The sequence below is a fragment of the Magallana gigas genome, chromosome 4 (assembly GCF_963853765.1).
Source record: "Magallana gigas chromosome 4, xbMagGiga1.1, whole genome shotgun sequence".
Taxonomy (NCBI): Eukaryota; Metazoa; Mollusca; class Bivalvia; order Ostreida; family Ostreidae; genus Magallana; species Magallana gigas.
In genome coordinates, this window is record NC_088856.1 from 49506563 (window position 1) to 49523353 (window position 16791).

Below are 16791 nucleotides of genomic sequence, written 5' to 3' on the forward strand. Positions count from 1 at the left end.
GATTTAACCTCAATTCACTTCACGAAATCGACACAAATATATTTAGCATGTTTCAAGTATCCCTTCGCACGTAAACTGTTGCACAACAAGCAAATTCATCTTTGTCAGTTTGACATGCGTCAACATTCAAACATGGCTGCTTTACAAAGAACTTTTGTTTTCGATATGGAATACCGAACCTGAAGTTATAAACTGATTGACAGCAATTATCTCTTAATTTTTATTTTCATAAATTACTCAAATTTGAAACAGAATTCGCCAATAATTTTTGCAATTTATATTTTCCTTTACATAAGGATTATTGATGCAAAATTACGTTGAATTTGACTCAGTAGTTCTTGAGAAGATTTTTTAAAATGCATCCCCCTTTTTCTACAGCTTCTCCAGGAAGATGATGCTGAAGAGGATAATGATGATGTAGATGATGACCAAAGCATCAGAAATGCAGCTCATGATCCCCAACATCAACAAGAGGCCCATGGGCCACATCGCTTACCTGAGGAAAATAGGTATGATAACTATCTGGACAATGTACAATAATACATGTAGATCCTGTATAAATAAAATCCATTTTCCCCCTGGATATTCTTATGTTTATAATCATTAGTCCCTTTTCTAACAGGATGATTTTATAGTCATATCACATGTTGAGTATTGCAGTTCTCAAAAAGATCCTTAACAATTTTTTATATATGGGATATAAACCTACATCAAACTCTGAACCTTCTTGTGAGGCCGAAGAATTGTCCTGGGGCCAAAGTCTTAACAATTATAAAGAATCATCTGGCTGATAAGTTTCTGAGAAGAAGATTTTTAAAGATTTACTCTACATATTCCTATGTAAAACTTTAACACCACCACCCCCCCCCCCCCCAATGTGGCCCCACCCAACCCCTGGGGATCATGATTTTGCCTTTTCACCGATACCGCAGCCGAGTTCTTCTCTGCATTCTATTATTAGACATTGAGTCATCAGATTATTTTTAGATGATTATAGGTGGCACTAATTCAGAAGTGGCATCCCCGAAAAGCAATGCCAACAGCGCTTTGCGTACTGCGTATGCTTAGCGCTTAAAAAGAAAAGTTTGGGATGGGAGTAATTTGAGTTAAGTCGTCAATCCAATTTTTTCAGACCGGAAGCTATTGTTTGAATCAAGCAACATTTATTCTGAAAATGTGTTTGTTAGGCATGATTGAATTATTTTTTAAATATAATAAAACTTTGTTCGTTCAAGACTCGCAACACTTCAAATAGATTTGTTGGCACTAGCTAGAACCCCCAGTGTCCATAGTGCTTGGATTAGCTGGTTAGTGACCCATACGCATGAGCACAAAAGCGCACACCATGCAGTTATGTTACAAAGCTAGCTAGCATACTACAGAGGGTGTTTAAGGATCAGAGGGTGCATATACTACATAATCACAATAATCACAAGCCGTGCATTAGTAAATTGCAATAAGAGAGAGAGAGAGAGAGAGAGAGAGAGAGAGAGAGAGAGAGAGAGAGAGAGAGAGGGGACGTCGGAAACAGAAAATAAATGAGAAAGGGGGTTAGCACCCCATTTTCATTCATTTAAATTAAAATTAGATGTACACAATATTTAATTTTTTTTGTAACATATATTTCCATTTTTTTTAATTTGCTTCCGACATCCAAATGAAATATCATTATACTTATACTAAAGAGGAAATAAAATGTAGGTATTTATTAGCATGCATATACTTCTGCTATATATACAGAGCTACACAACAGCATCATGATATAAATATTGCATGTGAAAAGCATTAAATACGTACATGCATTATGTGAGCAGGAAAGCTTGCATTTGTGAAATAATGAGGATTTTTTTAAAAAATGCATGTGCAGAGAAATTACCGAGTAGATCTATACTCTATATTATGTACACATTATAAAATCATCCTATAATGAAAATTATACTTTTCGTCTATCTCCGAGGACAATACGAGTTATATTTCATTGATCTCTGATCTCTGAATCTCTGATCACTGAATATGAAATAAGGTTGTGAAAAATGACGTCACAGCGGCTTGAAAACTCTCCACTTGCACACTAAAAATGCACATCTTAGCTGGAGGTAAAACATGAGTGCGGATCATGGATCTTCAAACTTCGAACTTCGATTTTTCTATTTTCTACTTTCCAGTTTGATTTCCTCTTGTGATATTTGATTGTGTGTATAAAATGAAACTTTTTACAACAAATTATAAGTATGTGTGTTTAATAAAAAAGACTATATGCCTTATATTACTTACAAGGTGCAAGGTTTGCTTCAGGTTAAGAAAGTTCAGGAAAACAATGTACCTGTGACGTCGTATTTTACATTATTATACTTTCATGTTAAATACTGAAATCTGATTGGTTTAGACGCAGTTGACAGTTCGTTCTCATATCCTCAGCGTTAGCAACACACTTGGCAATGGGCCGATAGAATGAATTGTTACATGCGCATTAATTATGCGCGTACGGTTCGCCGTAAAACTCACGTCTTTTCAATATAAAAGAAGTAAAATTTGCTATAATTAAAACATTCAGTATAATAAAATTAACTGTAATAGTGCCTGTTTGGGAGGGTACCAGTTGAAATTGACACCCCTCGAAAACCATTGTCAACCTCCGCTTCGCGTTGGTTGACGATTAATGGTTTTCTCGGGGTGTCAATTTCAACTGGTACCCTCCCAAGCAGGCACTATTTATATAATGTGACGTCGATGAGTGGTAGTCTGCATGAGGAAGGTGCTGTAAGTTCTAGTGTTTACATCGGAGCGTTTGTCTGGTCATTTCGCGATTTAAAATACGTTGTTACGATTGTGAGACATGAGAGAGATTATGTGTTTGAGATTATCTTGATTTGAAATTCATCTGCTCACAGAACTCCGTAAAACATCTATGGATTTAATTTGGCATTGAAGGCGAAGGCAGGGTGTCATAATATGCTATTGGATTTATATATATGTGTGTGTGGCAGTTCAAATGCTTTTATATCATGTCAGTTACCGTAAGATTTGTACAACGCGAGGATTTACTGACATAACAGATGGAGATTTACAATTTTTTGGGATTTATAAGAAATCTACTGTACAAGAAAATCGGCGCATGCTCAAAGGGGTTATGCATGCGTTAACTAACCAAGCTAAATCCACATCTAACCCAGCTAATACACACCCAACAGAATTGTTTACAAAATAAAATAAATAAAAACAGCTCTTGAGGTTAACCTGTCACCTCTACCCACATGTATATTTCCTTGTGTTCTACAGACTTTACCGGTAATACAAATTAAATTGGATAATGCATAAGCAATAATGGAACTTTAAAGAGGCATCATGCCTTGTTGTGGTTTGTGTTTGATAAAAAATTATGACTCACAAACAAAACAAGAGGCCCATGGGCCACATCGCTCACCTGAGGAACAATATGTATGATAAAATCAGCTCAATGGCGTCATAATACAAACTATCTGGACAATGTACAATAATACATGTAGATCCTGTATAAATAAAATCCATTTTCCCCTGGATATTCTTATGTTTATAATCATTAGTCCCTTTTCTAACAAGATGATTTTATAGTCATATCATATGTTGAGTATTGCAGTTCTCAAAATGATCCTTAACAATAGTTTATATATTAGATATAAACGTACATCAAACTCTGAACCTTCTCGGGAGGCCAAAGAATTGTCCTGGGGCCAAAGTCTTAACAATTATGAAGAAACATCTGGCTGATTAGTTTCTGAGAAGATTTTTAAAGATTCACCCTATATATTCCTTTGTTAAACTTTGACCCCCCATTGTGGCCCCAATCTACCCCTGGGGATCATGATTTTCACAACTATGAATCTATACTACCTGAGGATGCTTTCACGCAAGTTTCAGCTTTCCTGGCTGATTAGTTTCTGAGAAGAAGATTTTTAAAGATTTACTCTGTTTATTCCTATGTAAAACATCGACCTCCCATTGTGGCCCAAACCTACCCCCAGGGTTATGATTTTCACAAATTTGAATCTACACTACCTGAGGATGCTTCCACACAAGTTTCAGCTTTCCTGGCTGATTAGTTTCTGAGAAGAAGATTTTTAAAGATTTACTCTATATAATCATATGTTTAACTTCGATCCCCCCCCCATTGTGGCCCCATTCTACCCCCAGGGGTTATTATTTTCACAACTTTGAATCAACACTACCTGAGGATGCTTCCGAAGAAGTTTCAGCTTTCCTGGCTAATTTGTTTCTGAGAAGAAGATTTTTAAAGATTTACTCTATATATTCCTTTGTTAAACTTTGACCCCCCATTGTGGCCCCACCCTACCCCTGGGGATCATGATTTTCACAACTATGAATCTACACTACCTGAGGATGCTTTCACACAAGTTTCAGCTTTCCTGGCTGATTAGTTTTTGAATAGAAGATTTTTAAAGATTTACTCTGTTTATTCTTATGTAAAACATCGACCCCCCATTGTGGCCCCACCCTACCCCCGGGGGTCATGATTTTCACAACTATGAATCTACACTACCTGAGGATCCTTCCACACAAGTGTCAGCTTTCCTGGCTGATTAATGTCTGAGAAGAAGATTTTATAAAGATTTATTCTATATATTCCTATGTAAAACTTCGATCCTTCATTGTGGCCCCACCCTACCTCCGGGGATCATGATTTTCACAAATTTGTATCTACATTACCTGATGATGCTTTCACACAAGTTTCAGCTTTCCTGGCTGATTAGTTTCTGAGGAGAAGATTTTTAAAGATTTACTCTATATATTCATTTGTTAAACTTCGACCCCCAATTGTGGCCCCACCCTCAGATGAGCTAAAAAGGTTAAGTTTACAATACGATAAGTTGTTAAAGTTGGTTTCTGGAAGAACAGACTTTGAAAATTTTCTTAATAAATATTGACAATTTTTTTTACCTTTTTAAGCTTTAGTTTTTAAGATCTGTGTACAAACATAGAATTGTGAGCAAATCTCTGTATCTTGCTTATAATTCGAAACTTAACACTCAAATACGGTTAGTAAATAGAAATTGTAAACAATTAAACACAAGAAACATGCACTACATGTATAACAAATAAAGAACACAATTTATTTTTTCGAAATGAATCATATATATATATACATGTATATACCTACATATTTCCGTCAGCGATATCAAACTCTATTTAAACTGAATAAACTCGAGAAAATGCCGAGCATCTCAACAAAACCTATTGCATTAATCTACATGTACCATTACGCAAAAGATAATGCCGAATTACCGATAGAATGAATTGTATTTCAGTACCCCTACATCCGATTTTGCTTAATTTGCGCAGGTAAACAGTTAACTGTTTGATTTACCGAAGTCTCTGTTTGATTTGATACGTAAAAATCACGAAATACAGACGATAGTTTCCAGGTTACAAAGCATAATGAGAACGAAACGAAAATCAGAACAAGCTAACACCAACGTCACGTGTGAAAACTGTCAACGCATTGAAATATTTAGCCTCAATTTACTTCACAAAATCGGCACCAATATATTTTGTATGTTTCAAAATTTCCCTTCATACGCGAACTGTTGCACAACAAGCAAATTCATCATAGTCAGATCGACCCTTTTTCGTATAATGTCATGGCTGCTTTAAACAAAGAACCTCGTTTTAGAAGTATGGAATCATTTTACCGGATGCCGAACCCGAAGCTATTAAACTGATTGAAACACGCCTTTCCTTTATTATTATTTTCGTAATAACTCAGATTTGAAACAGAATTACCACTTAATTTTTGCAATTTATATTTTCCTTCCCATAAGGATAATTTATGCTAAACTAGGTTGAATTTGCCTCGGTAGTTCTTGAGAAGAAGTTTTTTAAAAATGCACCCCCCTTTTTCTACAGTTTCAAGGTTTTCTCCGCTTTGAATACAGATCAAACTTTTATTTCTGCAATTTATATTCGCCCTCCCATAAGGATGCTTTGTGCCAAATTTGGTTGAAATTGGATAAGCGGTTTTAGAGAAGAAGTTCAAAATGTAAAAAGTTTACAGACGGACAGACGGACAGACGGACAGACGGACAGACAGACGGACGGACAGACGGACGACGGACAAAATGTGATCAGAATAGCTCACTTGAGCTTTCAGCTCAGGTGAGCTAAAAAGGCTGTTTAAAGAAATTTACAATTGTTAGTTGTGAAAATTTGTTTTTCAATAAAAGTATGCAATTTTGTTTCCTTTATTTTGTAATTTAATATGATATTTAGATGTGTTTACATAATTGTTAAATACCCCTTCTTTCAAATTGTCTCCATTAAGATTATATAGTTAGATTACATGTACGATATGTAACAGTAAATGTACATTTGAAATTGAAATAACATCTGCTTTGATAATTACTTTTGAAATGAACAAGAAACAACTTATTTTTACCTTTTTAATGTATATATGCATAGAAAAATGTAGAAAAGCATGTCAAATTTGAACATTTTTCATGGCATTCTCATCCGTGTCCAGCTGTCCAAGTATGTTTGAATTTAATTTTAATTTAAGGCAGATGTCTAACTTAATTGTAGGTCTCACTGTTTTAGCATAGTTAAAAGGAGACTAAAAACCATAATAGATGAGATATTCACTAAATATGATTGTTAGCTTACTTTTTTCAGGGAAACAAGAAATGACATGCAGGACAGCAAGTCTATTTGTTAATAAAAATGCTACAAATCATCCAATAAACAAAAAAAAATCAATTTTTAGTATCATTGACTTTTTCATGAATTCATAATCAAAAGATAGGGGGGGGGGTATACATGTAAGGGCATTTCTAAGTGATGTGATGCTTTTATCATGATAATATCATGTAGATGTATGTAGTATTGAATAAGGTTTCTTATAAATGGAGGTTGAACAACAATTGACTTCTTAAAGGTCAGGTAAAGATGTTTTACAATGGAGAACCCTATGAATCTGTGTTCAATAGAGGAAAGTGGAAATGGTGGGTTCACTTAAATGGCCATATTTATCTTAAACCTCAATGGAATTGGCAATATGTGGTATACTTTTTCTCAGAATTGCATTAGTTTTCTAATTCTAAGACAAAATGTCTTTTCATAAAATGTAAATGTACTAAGTTAAAGGTAGCAAGGGACAGATTGGATGAAGTACCTGTTAATATTTTTGTAAAATTGAAAGTTGCTGTATATGAAGGCTTAGGCCACGTAAAATTAATTTCATAGATTCTCATCCCCGCAAGCCCCTCTGAAAATGGCCCGCCCCAATGCATTTTATTTTATTTTGAAATAAAAAAAATTGTGTGGAAAAAAAAATTGGGGAAAAAAAAAGAGCTTCGTATACAAAAAATTCTCAAAACATTTTAATGGCTGCCTAAACATGTGGATTACCGTTTGATTCCAGTTATGTTTGTTATCATAAGGGTACAAATGCGTTCATGCATTAAAAGTTAAGTCAAAATAAAATGGAATTAAAAGATTACATGTGGGTTTGTGTACTTATATTAGCATTAACAACTTAAAATAATAGAGCTAGAACATGATCGGTGAGTAAGGTATTTTTATAAAAATAACAAGAGGCCAAATGGCCTTAACGGTCACCTGAGTAGCATAACCCATACACAAACTTGTCAAGGAGTCTCATATATGCATTTAGTTAAGTTTTATTCTGGAATAGAAACATTTTTAATTTGTAATGACGACCACCTCCCTGCCTGAAATCTTTCAAAAACGACTATTAAACCTATAATTTTAGCGAAAAACTTAAAAGATCATAAAAGAATGCATGACCTGATATTGAAAAGGTGCAAGACTCTGATAGAAAATAATTTAATAATAATAACAAGGTGGTTATTATTCATGTTTTATCTAAAACAACCTCCCATCCCCCCGGGGCAGACAGAAACTCTCCCTATGGGCATTTAAACAAACGAAAAAAAACCCAGCTTTATCGATAAAAGCCATCATGAGTTACTGACTTCTCCTGTTCCAGTTTTTGAATATTCAACATTCGTTGAGAATCACCATCTGGCATATATACCAAAATCATTTTACCTTTATATATCAGTGATTTTAGTTAGCCAATTATTACTTTACTATTAACAAGTCTATTTGTTTATTTTGAAAGTTCAAAAACTGTTTTTGTTTCAAATGATAAAAAGCCTTGCATAACTCTTTTGATCATACAACTTCTTTATAATTACATTATATTCAACGATTAATTACTACATATGAACAAGCAAAGGAAGATAACTCCATTAGGAAGAAGCAAGGAAAACAAGATGTAAATTATAATCGGGGCGATTATAAAGTCTCCCAAACGAACGAGGCTATCATATAGAGTAGGGATGACCCACAAAGTTTCATGTGGTTCCCAGGGGTCCTTAACTATATATCAGGTGAACTAACATAAACAAGGAACAAGAATATATATGGTTTAGGGGTGGGGATATTAACCGTTTTCAAGATATTCAGGCACTACCTGTTTGAGAGGGGTCAGAACCACCCCAAGGGCCCATGACCTACATACCATATGATGCCCCTTGACACAAGGAACAAGAATATATATAGTTTAGGGGTGGGGATCTCAACCGTTTTCAAGTTATTTGTGCACTTCCTGTTTGAGGGGGGTCAGGACCATCCCCGGGGCCCATGACCTACATACCATATGATGCCCCTTGACACAAGGAACAAGAATATATATGGTTTAGGGGTGGGGATCTCAACCGTTTTCAAGATATTCGGGCACTACCTGTTTGAGGAGGTCAGGACCACCCCAAGTTCCATGACCTACATACCATATGATGCCCCTTGACACAAGGAACAAGAATATATATGGTTTAGGGGTGGGGATCTCAACCGTTTACAAGTTATTTGTGCACTTCCTGTTTGAGGGGGGTCAGGACCATTCCCAGGGCCCATGACCTACATACCATATGATGCCCCTTGACACAAGGAACAAGAATATATATGGTTTAGGGGTGGGGTTCTTAACCGTTTTCAAGATATTTGGGCTCTTCCTGTTTGAGGGGGGTCAGGAACCACCCCTGAGGCCCATGACCTACATACCATTTGATGGCCCTTAACACAAGGAACAAGAATATATATGGTTTAGGGGTGGGGATTTTAACCGTTTTCAAGATATTTGGGCCCTTCCTGTGCCATATTTGCCCCACCCTAGTGCCTAAACACCTATCCCAGCGATCATAAATTTCACAATTTAGGTAGAAGACTTCATGTACATCATATCCAGGCCTTTAGTTTTTCACAAATATATATGGGAGTAGAGAAGAAGATTTTCTAAGATTTAATACATTTTTACTATATGGCCATATTGGCCCCACCCTAGAGCCTGAACCCTTGACCCAGGGACCATAAATTTCACAATTTTGGTAGAGGGCTTCATGGACATCATATCCATGCATTTAGTTTTAAACAAATATCTATGGGAGTAGAGAAGAAGATTTTCTAAGATTTAATACATTTTTACTATATGACCATATTGGCCCCACCCTAGAGCCTGAACCCCTGACCCAGGGGCCATGAATTTCACAATTTTGGTAGAGGGCTTCATGGACATCATATCCATGCATTTAGTTTTAAACAAATATATATGGGAGTAGAGAAGAAGATTTTCTAAGATTTAATACATTTTTACTATATGACCATATTGGCCCCACCCTAGAGCCTGAACCCCTGACCAAGGGGCCATGAATTTCACAATTTTGGTAGAGGGCTTCATGGACATCATATCCATGCATTTAGTTTTAAACAAATATCTATGGGAGTAGAGAAGAAGATTTTCTAAGATTTAATACATTTTTACTATATGGCCATATTGGCCTCACCCTAAAGCCTGAACCCCTGACCCAGGGGCCATGAATTTCACAATTTTGGTAGAGGGCTTCATGGACATCATATCCATGTATTTAGTTTTTAGCAAATATCTATGGGAGTAGAGAAGAAGATTTTCTAAGATTTAATACATTTTTACTATATGGCCATATTGGCCCCACCCTAGAGCCTGAACCCCTGACCCAGGGGCCATGAATTTCACAATTTTGGTAGAGGGCTTCATGGACATCATAACCATGCAATCAGTTTTTTCCTCACATGTGTGGGAGTAGAGAAGAAGATTTTTGAAAATTTGGCTGTTTTTTGCATATTTGGCCCCACCTGTGGCACCCTGGTGGTGGTAGAGCCACCAATTTCACAATTTACATTCCTCTTACCATAAAGATGCTTCACACCAAAAATGGGAACAATTGGCCTTGTAGTTTTTAAGAAGAAGTTAAAAATGTAAATTGTTAACGCACGACGCACGTCGCACGACGCACGACGACGGACGAAAACAGATAGCAATAGGTCAGGTCACCTGAGTTTACTCAGGTGACCTAAAAAATAAAACCCGACCACCTGCCCCATATTTTTTGCAAATCAGGATGAAAATTTAAATATAGTGAATATCTGTGAATATTTTGTATGTAAAATTACAATGAATAAACTAGCTGCAGGTCTGTAGCCCCCGGTCTGAAAAATTTCAGATGGACGACCTGGGACAACCGGATAGACAACCCAGGTCGTCCATCCGATATTTTTCAGACCGAGAGCTACAGACCTGCAGCTATGAATAAACATGCTACAGTGTATTCTATCTAACAGTGAAACTGTTTCTGTGCTATCTGCCCATGGTGAACAGTCATCGAAACTATTCACCGGGGGCATTCGATTTCCTCCCTATTTAAACACGGAACACCTCTGACGTAAACCGATCGCTTCGTTAAATTCAAAGTCCGATAACTCTAATTTGTTTATCATCAATAAATTCTGTACCGCCGAAAAATAAAGTTTTCTTCTGAATAAAAAATTCCTATTTACTGACTATTCGGACGATAGCAAGTTAATTGTCCCCCCTCGACAGCAACTATTTCCCTCGGCTTCGCCTCGTGAAATAGTTGTTGTCTTGGGAGACAATAAACTCGCAATCGTCCTTTTAGCCAGTAAATGTAGGTGGATGGGACATAGTAAACTTAGAAAGAATAATCATAATGTGAGAAGGCTACGCTCAGGTCACAGTAAGAATTCATCCCATATACTCATAATGTAGCAGCCGCGAAGCGGATCTGCTTCGGGACGATTTTAAGTCTGTACAAATTATCTGCAGGGTAAAAACACATTTGTATACATTACAAATCTTTTTGAACATGCAAATGTAGTTAAATCCAACAAATATCCATTTAATGGGTCGTAGCAATGCAATGTTTTTAATATGTACACGTTTGAATTTGCCTGCCATTTTGTTGGAAATCGCACTCGGAATGTCTCGTATTTTATCATTAACATGGCGACCGTAAACAGCGAATTTTCAAACGCGATGTTGAAAGTGACAGTGATTTCGCTGCAAAAACATTTAATGTGGTAAAATGGGATTATAAAAGAGCAATATTGTAGGTATTTGAGACTAGTCATATGAATTTAGGCGAGATACAGCTTGATAGTATTTTTTTTCTTTGTTATGAAGTGAGACTATGGGAAGAATTCTATCATTAAACCTGTCATTTTAATGATAGAACATTTTATCTATAGTAAACTATACATCGGTTAGTTTCTGACATGTGATAGTGCAACAAACACACAATACAGAAGGTTAACCCTTTGAAAAGCAGTGTAGAGGAAAATTTGCTTAGAAATATGTTTTAAACAAAATGCTACCTAAAAAGTTTTTTGTTGGTGGCCCCGTTGAGGAGTTTAAAGGTTGGCCCTTAAAACACAGTTTTTCAGATATGTCTTAAAAGGTCAACATTTCTTAAACATTTGTTGACAAAAATATGTTTATATTTATGAAACCATTTAAAAAGGGGGCTGGTCCCTCAAATTTGGGACCAGGAGGGCTCTAAAGTCTTTTTATAATAACTTTTTCATGAGTAATAGTTTGTTGTTAATGATAAACGCAACACGAGCTTATTAAGCTTAATTTAAAACTGATATCTATTTTAAAATCGGACGATGCATTGCAGAGAAGATTGATTTTTCCGGAAATTTTGATTTCGCGTTCTTGGTTCAGAAAGTAATAAGTTCTAGGTCAAAATTAACTCGTACCTAAAATTCATTGCTAAGTCGTACCTAAACACTTTTTTTGTTAAGTCGTTATAGAAATCGTAAATGTGGTTGTTAATTCGTACTTAAAATCATTCAGATTTTGTTAAGTCATATCAAGAATAATTGTATTTTTTTAAATTTTGTTTTTGTTTTTGTTACTCTTGTTATTAGATTAAGAACTATGCTTCTTACAGGAACTTCTAGCTTTACTTTCGACTTTTGATTCCGCGTTCTTGGTTTAAAAAATAGCGTCAAGTTGAAAGTGAAATTAACTCGTACCAAAAATAATTAGATAATTCTAAAGTCGTACTTAAACACATTCAGATTTTTTTTGGTTAAGTCGTTCTTGTAATTGATAAGTATTTGTTAACTCGTACTTAAAATCATTCGGATTTTGTGAAGTCGTACAAAGAATTATTCGATTTTTTTCATTTTTTGTTTTGTTTTAGTGTCTTTTGTTATTGGTTTAAGAACTCTTCTTCTTAAAAGAACTTCAAGCTTTACTTTTGACATTAACGGAAGACCCACTCGTTGCTTTGCAATGAGCTTTGCTATAGTTATCATTATTTTCGTAAATTACTCAAATCTGAAACAGAATTCGCCCTTCAATTTTGCAATTTATATTTTCCTTCCCATAAGGATGATTTATGCTAATTAAATTACGTTGAATTTGACTCAGTAGTTCTTGAGAAGAAGATTTTTAAAAAATGCACCCCCCTTTTTCTACAGTTTCGAGGTTTTCTCCGCTTTGAATAAAGATCAGTCTTTCATTTCTGCAATTTAGATTCACCTTCCCATAAGGTACTTTGTGCCAAATTTGGTTGAAATTGGCCATGCCGTTTTAGAGAAGAAGTTCAAATTTAAAAAGTTTACAGACCGATGACGGACAATGAAACTTATGAAATAATTGGATAACATAAAACATGACGAAGTATGCAAAAAACTATTCACAACACCTCTTATGGTTGCATACAGTAAACACAAAAATATCGGTGATCTAATCATTAGATCCAAATTAAAATCAAATGAAGTTCAGAGATCAATTGATTTCTGCATAAGGTGAACTCCTGTCGCTAATTTCTGGCCAATTGGTTCTAGAGAAAAAGATTTTTAAAGATATTTCTCTATATATATTCCTATGCAAAAATTTGACCCCCAATTGTGGCCCCATTGTACCCCCGGGGATCATGATTTGAATCAACTTGAATCTACACTACCTGAGGATGCTTCCACGCAAGTTACAGCTTTTCTGGCCAGATGGTTCTTGAGAAGAAGATTTTTAAAGATATTTTTCTATATATTCCTATGTAAAAATTCGACCCCCAATTGTGGCCCCATTGTACCCCCGGGGATCATGATTTGAATCAACTTGAATCTACACTACCTGAGGATGCTTCCACGAAAGTTACAGCTTTTCTGGCCAATTGGTTCTAGAGAAGAAGATTTTTAAAGATATTTTTCTATATATTTCTATGTAAAAATTCGACCCCCATTGTGGCCCCACCGTACCTGTGGGGATCATGATTTGAACAAACTTGAATCTACACTACCTGAGGATGCTTCCACGCAAGTTACAGCTTTTCTGGCCAATTGGTTCTAGAGAAGAAGATTTTTAAAGATATTTTTCTATATATTTCTATGTAAAAATTCGACCCCCATTGTGGCCCCACCGTACCTGTGGGGATCATGATTTGAACAAACTTGAATCTACACTACCTGAGGATGCTTCCACGCAAGTTACAGCTTTTCTGGCCAATTGGTTCTAGAGAAGATGATTTTTAAAGATATTTCTCTATACATTCCTTTGTAAAAAGTCGACCCCCAATTGTGGCCCCACCGTAACCCCAGGGATCATGATTCGAACAAACTTGAATCTACACTACCTGAGTATTCTTTCATGCATGTTACAGCTTTTCTGGCCAATTGGTTCTAGAGAAGAAGATTTTTTTAAAATACACCATTACTTTTTCACTAATTTCTAATTATCTCCCCTTGGAAGAGGGCGTGGCCCTTCATTTGAACAAACTTGAATCCCCTTCACCCAGTGATGCTTTGTGCCAAGTTTGGTTGAAATTGGCCCAGTGGTTCTTGAGGTGAAGATGAAAATGTGAAAAGTTTACAACAACCACGACGACAACGACAGACAACGGACAAATTGTGATCAGAAAAGATCACTTGAGCCTTTGGCTCAGGTGATCTAAAAAAGGATAAAATTGAAAAATCTCAAAGACAGTAACATCACATTAACAGACAGCTAGATAAATGAACAATGGACAAAATGTAAACAGAAAAGCTCACTTAATGCCTTTGGCTCAGATAAGCTATAAAAGTGAAATATAAGGAAAATAATAGTAGAAATATCTTCTGTTGCAGATGGAAAACCTAAATAAACAGAACAATTCTAATAGGTCTTTCCACAAAAAGGGGGAAAAACTTCATTACGGTACTAAATAATATATCACTTGCCAGACACCATTGTCCTGTCCCAATTGTCACGGTGTATGACTATTACACATGTTCTCATTTACATAAATTTGTTCAATGAAAAAAGTACCTTCATAACTGTTTTTTCATACCTATTCCTGTTCCATCAAATACAGGCGTCACTTTACATCCACACCTGCAGCTCTTCTTTTCCCTTGCTTTATTATCAATTTTATAGGACTCTCCAGGAGCTAACTTTCCTAGCAAGTGCTCCGCAAGTGTAATGCTTATATCCGTCTCTGTAGCTGCCATTTCTTCACCCTTTAGTTTCATGTCAAAGACTTTTTTCAGACAGGTTTGGTTATACTCTACAAATAATAAAGTTTCTTTTCTGTAAAGTTTATTTACATACCCTGAAATGTGCTATGTACTACGTTACATGTACGCCACACAAATGGTTTTACACTAAGTACATCATTTGAACAAACACTGCACAGTTTACACAAGATGCTACATGGTTTACATGAAACACTGTCTACAAAAAAGCTACATGGTTTACAGGAAAGGCTGCATGAAATTCTTTGTACATGTTTCCACATGCTTTGTACATGATTGTAGCATGCAAATTTGTCTCAATTTGGACTTCCTACTAGTATTCAGAGTTTCTTAGACATATTTTTAAAATCATTATGGATTTTTAATAGGTTACAGTAATTAAGAATGGCAATCTTTTAAAATACATTTAATTTAAAACTTACTAAATGGTAAGTATTATGAAAATAGGCCCATGGGGAACATCCCTCACCTGACCACATTAGTTTAACATTGAAAAGGTCGATTGTACCGTATATGTGATCAAAAATACCCCCCTTCGAAATTCACAACTTTGGAATAGACACCCTACCTAATCATAACTATGTACTTATAATTCATCAGCTCAATACCCAAGGGAAGAGAAGATTTTCAAAGAATTCATGCATTTTCACTATATAATTGTGGTAGAGTCAGGTATATGACATTCCTACTAGCTCTGGCTAGTGGGTTAATCCTTTAGCTGGATTGGTAGAGTGCTGGACTGGCGTGCCAGAGGACCCAGATTCAAACCCCAGCAGAGGCAACAAGTGTCTCTGTTATATTTGGTGCCCATGTTGGGACCTGGGTGATCTCTGGTGGGTGAGAGACATTGTTTCTAGTACTTCAACCCATAGGTGTTGGCACTCCGGAAGTGTCGGGGACGCCTCTTTTCTTGGAGGGAGACAATGTGGTAGAGTCAGATATATGGCATTCCTACTTGCTCTGGCTAGTAAGTTAACCCTTTAGTTCGATCGGTAGAGTGCTGGACTGGAATGCCAGAGGACCCGAATTCAAACCCCAACAGTTTAATAACTTTAAGACATGAGTGGATGTTAGGATGCCGTTGTTTTTTTGCACTTAAAATCACTATTATTTTAAGTAGCACATGCTATGTCAATTACTACGTGGTGCAGCCAATACCATTTTGGGTTATGCTATAAGACACGCCCATTTTGTGTCACTCATGTTATATGAAGTTATTGGGTTTTAGGGTTCAAAATTGATTCGAAATGTTATCAAAGACAAACACCGTTGAAAATGTAAATACAACTAGACTCTTGTTGCAAGAGCAACAAAAAGGTCTTCCGTTTTGATATACATGTATCAATTTAACTGTAAGACATTGCTCCTCTCACATTGAAAAAATAGTGGATTTTGATAATTATTGTGAATAAAATATCCAGACTTTACTTCCATGTAAAACAATGAGAATGAAAAAGAAATCAATTTTTGAAGTACTTTCTGTGACGATCGAGAGTAACACCAAACCAAACAAAACATGTTAAAAATTTGTACAATCATAAGTCAATTTTCCCTCAAAGTTTGGTTGTTCACGTCTCTGCCAAATCTGCTATCTCGTTGAAACAATATTTTTTGTCTTGATCAGAGACGCACGAACAGAAGTACCGGTATTAGCAAGATATAGAGCTCACAATTCTGCTAGGTTTGAGTCAATTTTTTTGTTCAAAAGAGTTTATTACATTCAACTTTAGATTTTTAAGCTTGGTATTTAGCTATTTATAAATGCTATTTAGCATTTATCGCAAATCTTACATGAAAGTATTCGCTTCGACCGATGTAGCATTGCGTTGAGTGATGACACTTTCTAATCGGTGTGTATTTCAATTGCGATTCGAAATAAAGATTCTGATTGGCGCATTTATATTGACCCGCCCATTTATCAAATGC

The 16791-nt window shown here is 35.8% G+C and overlaps 2 protein-coding genes across 13 annotated transcripts in view; one reads left to right on the forward strand and one right to left on the reverse strand.

Moving 5' to 3' along the window:
* The window catches only part of LOC109621053 (uncharacterized), a 54678-nt gene that overhangs the window by 28279 nt on the left and 9608 nt on the right, over positions 1-16791 (reverse strand). For all 10 annotated transcript variants that reach the window (XM_066082714.1, XM_066082715.1, XM_066082713.1 and 7 more), the window contains exon 2: positions 14682-14897. In XM_066082714.1, the coding sequence (XP_065938786.1) occupies positions 14682-14897 (216 nt within the window). The remainder of the gene's footprint in view (positions 1-14681; positions 14898-16791) is intronic.
* Positions 1-16791, forward strand: part of LOC117682717 (integrase/recombinase xerD homolog) — a 72165-nt gene that overhangs the window by 14310 nt on the left and 41064 nt on the right. For 2 of the 3 annotated variants that reach the window (XM_066082722.1, XM_066082723.1), the window contains exon 3: positions 379-509. The exons of the other annotated variant lie outside the window; for it this stretch is intronic. In XM_066082722.1, the coding sequence (XP_065938794.1) occupies positions 379-509 (131 nt within the window). The remainder of the gene's footprint in view (positions 1-378; positions 510-16791) is intronic. 3 annotated transcript variants of the gene reach the window in all.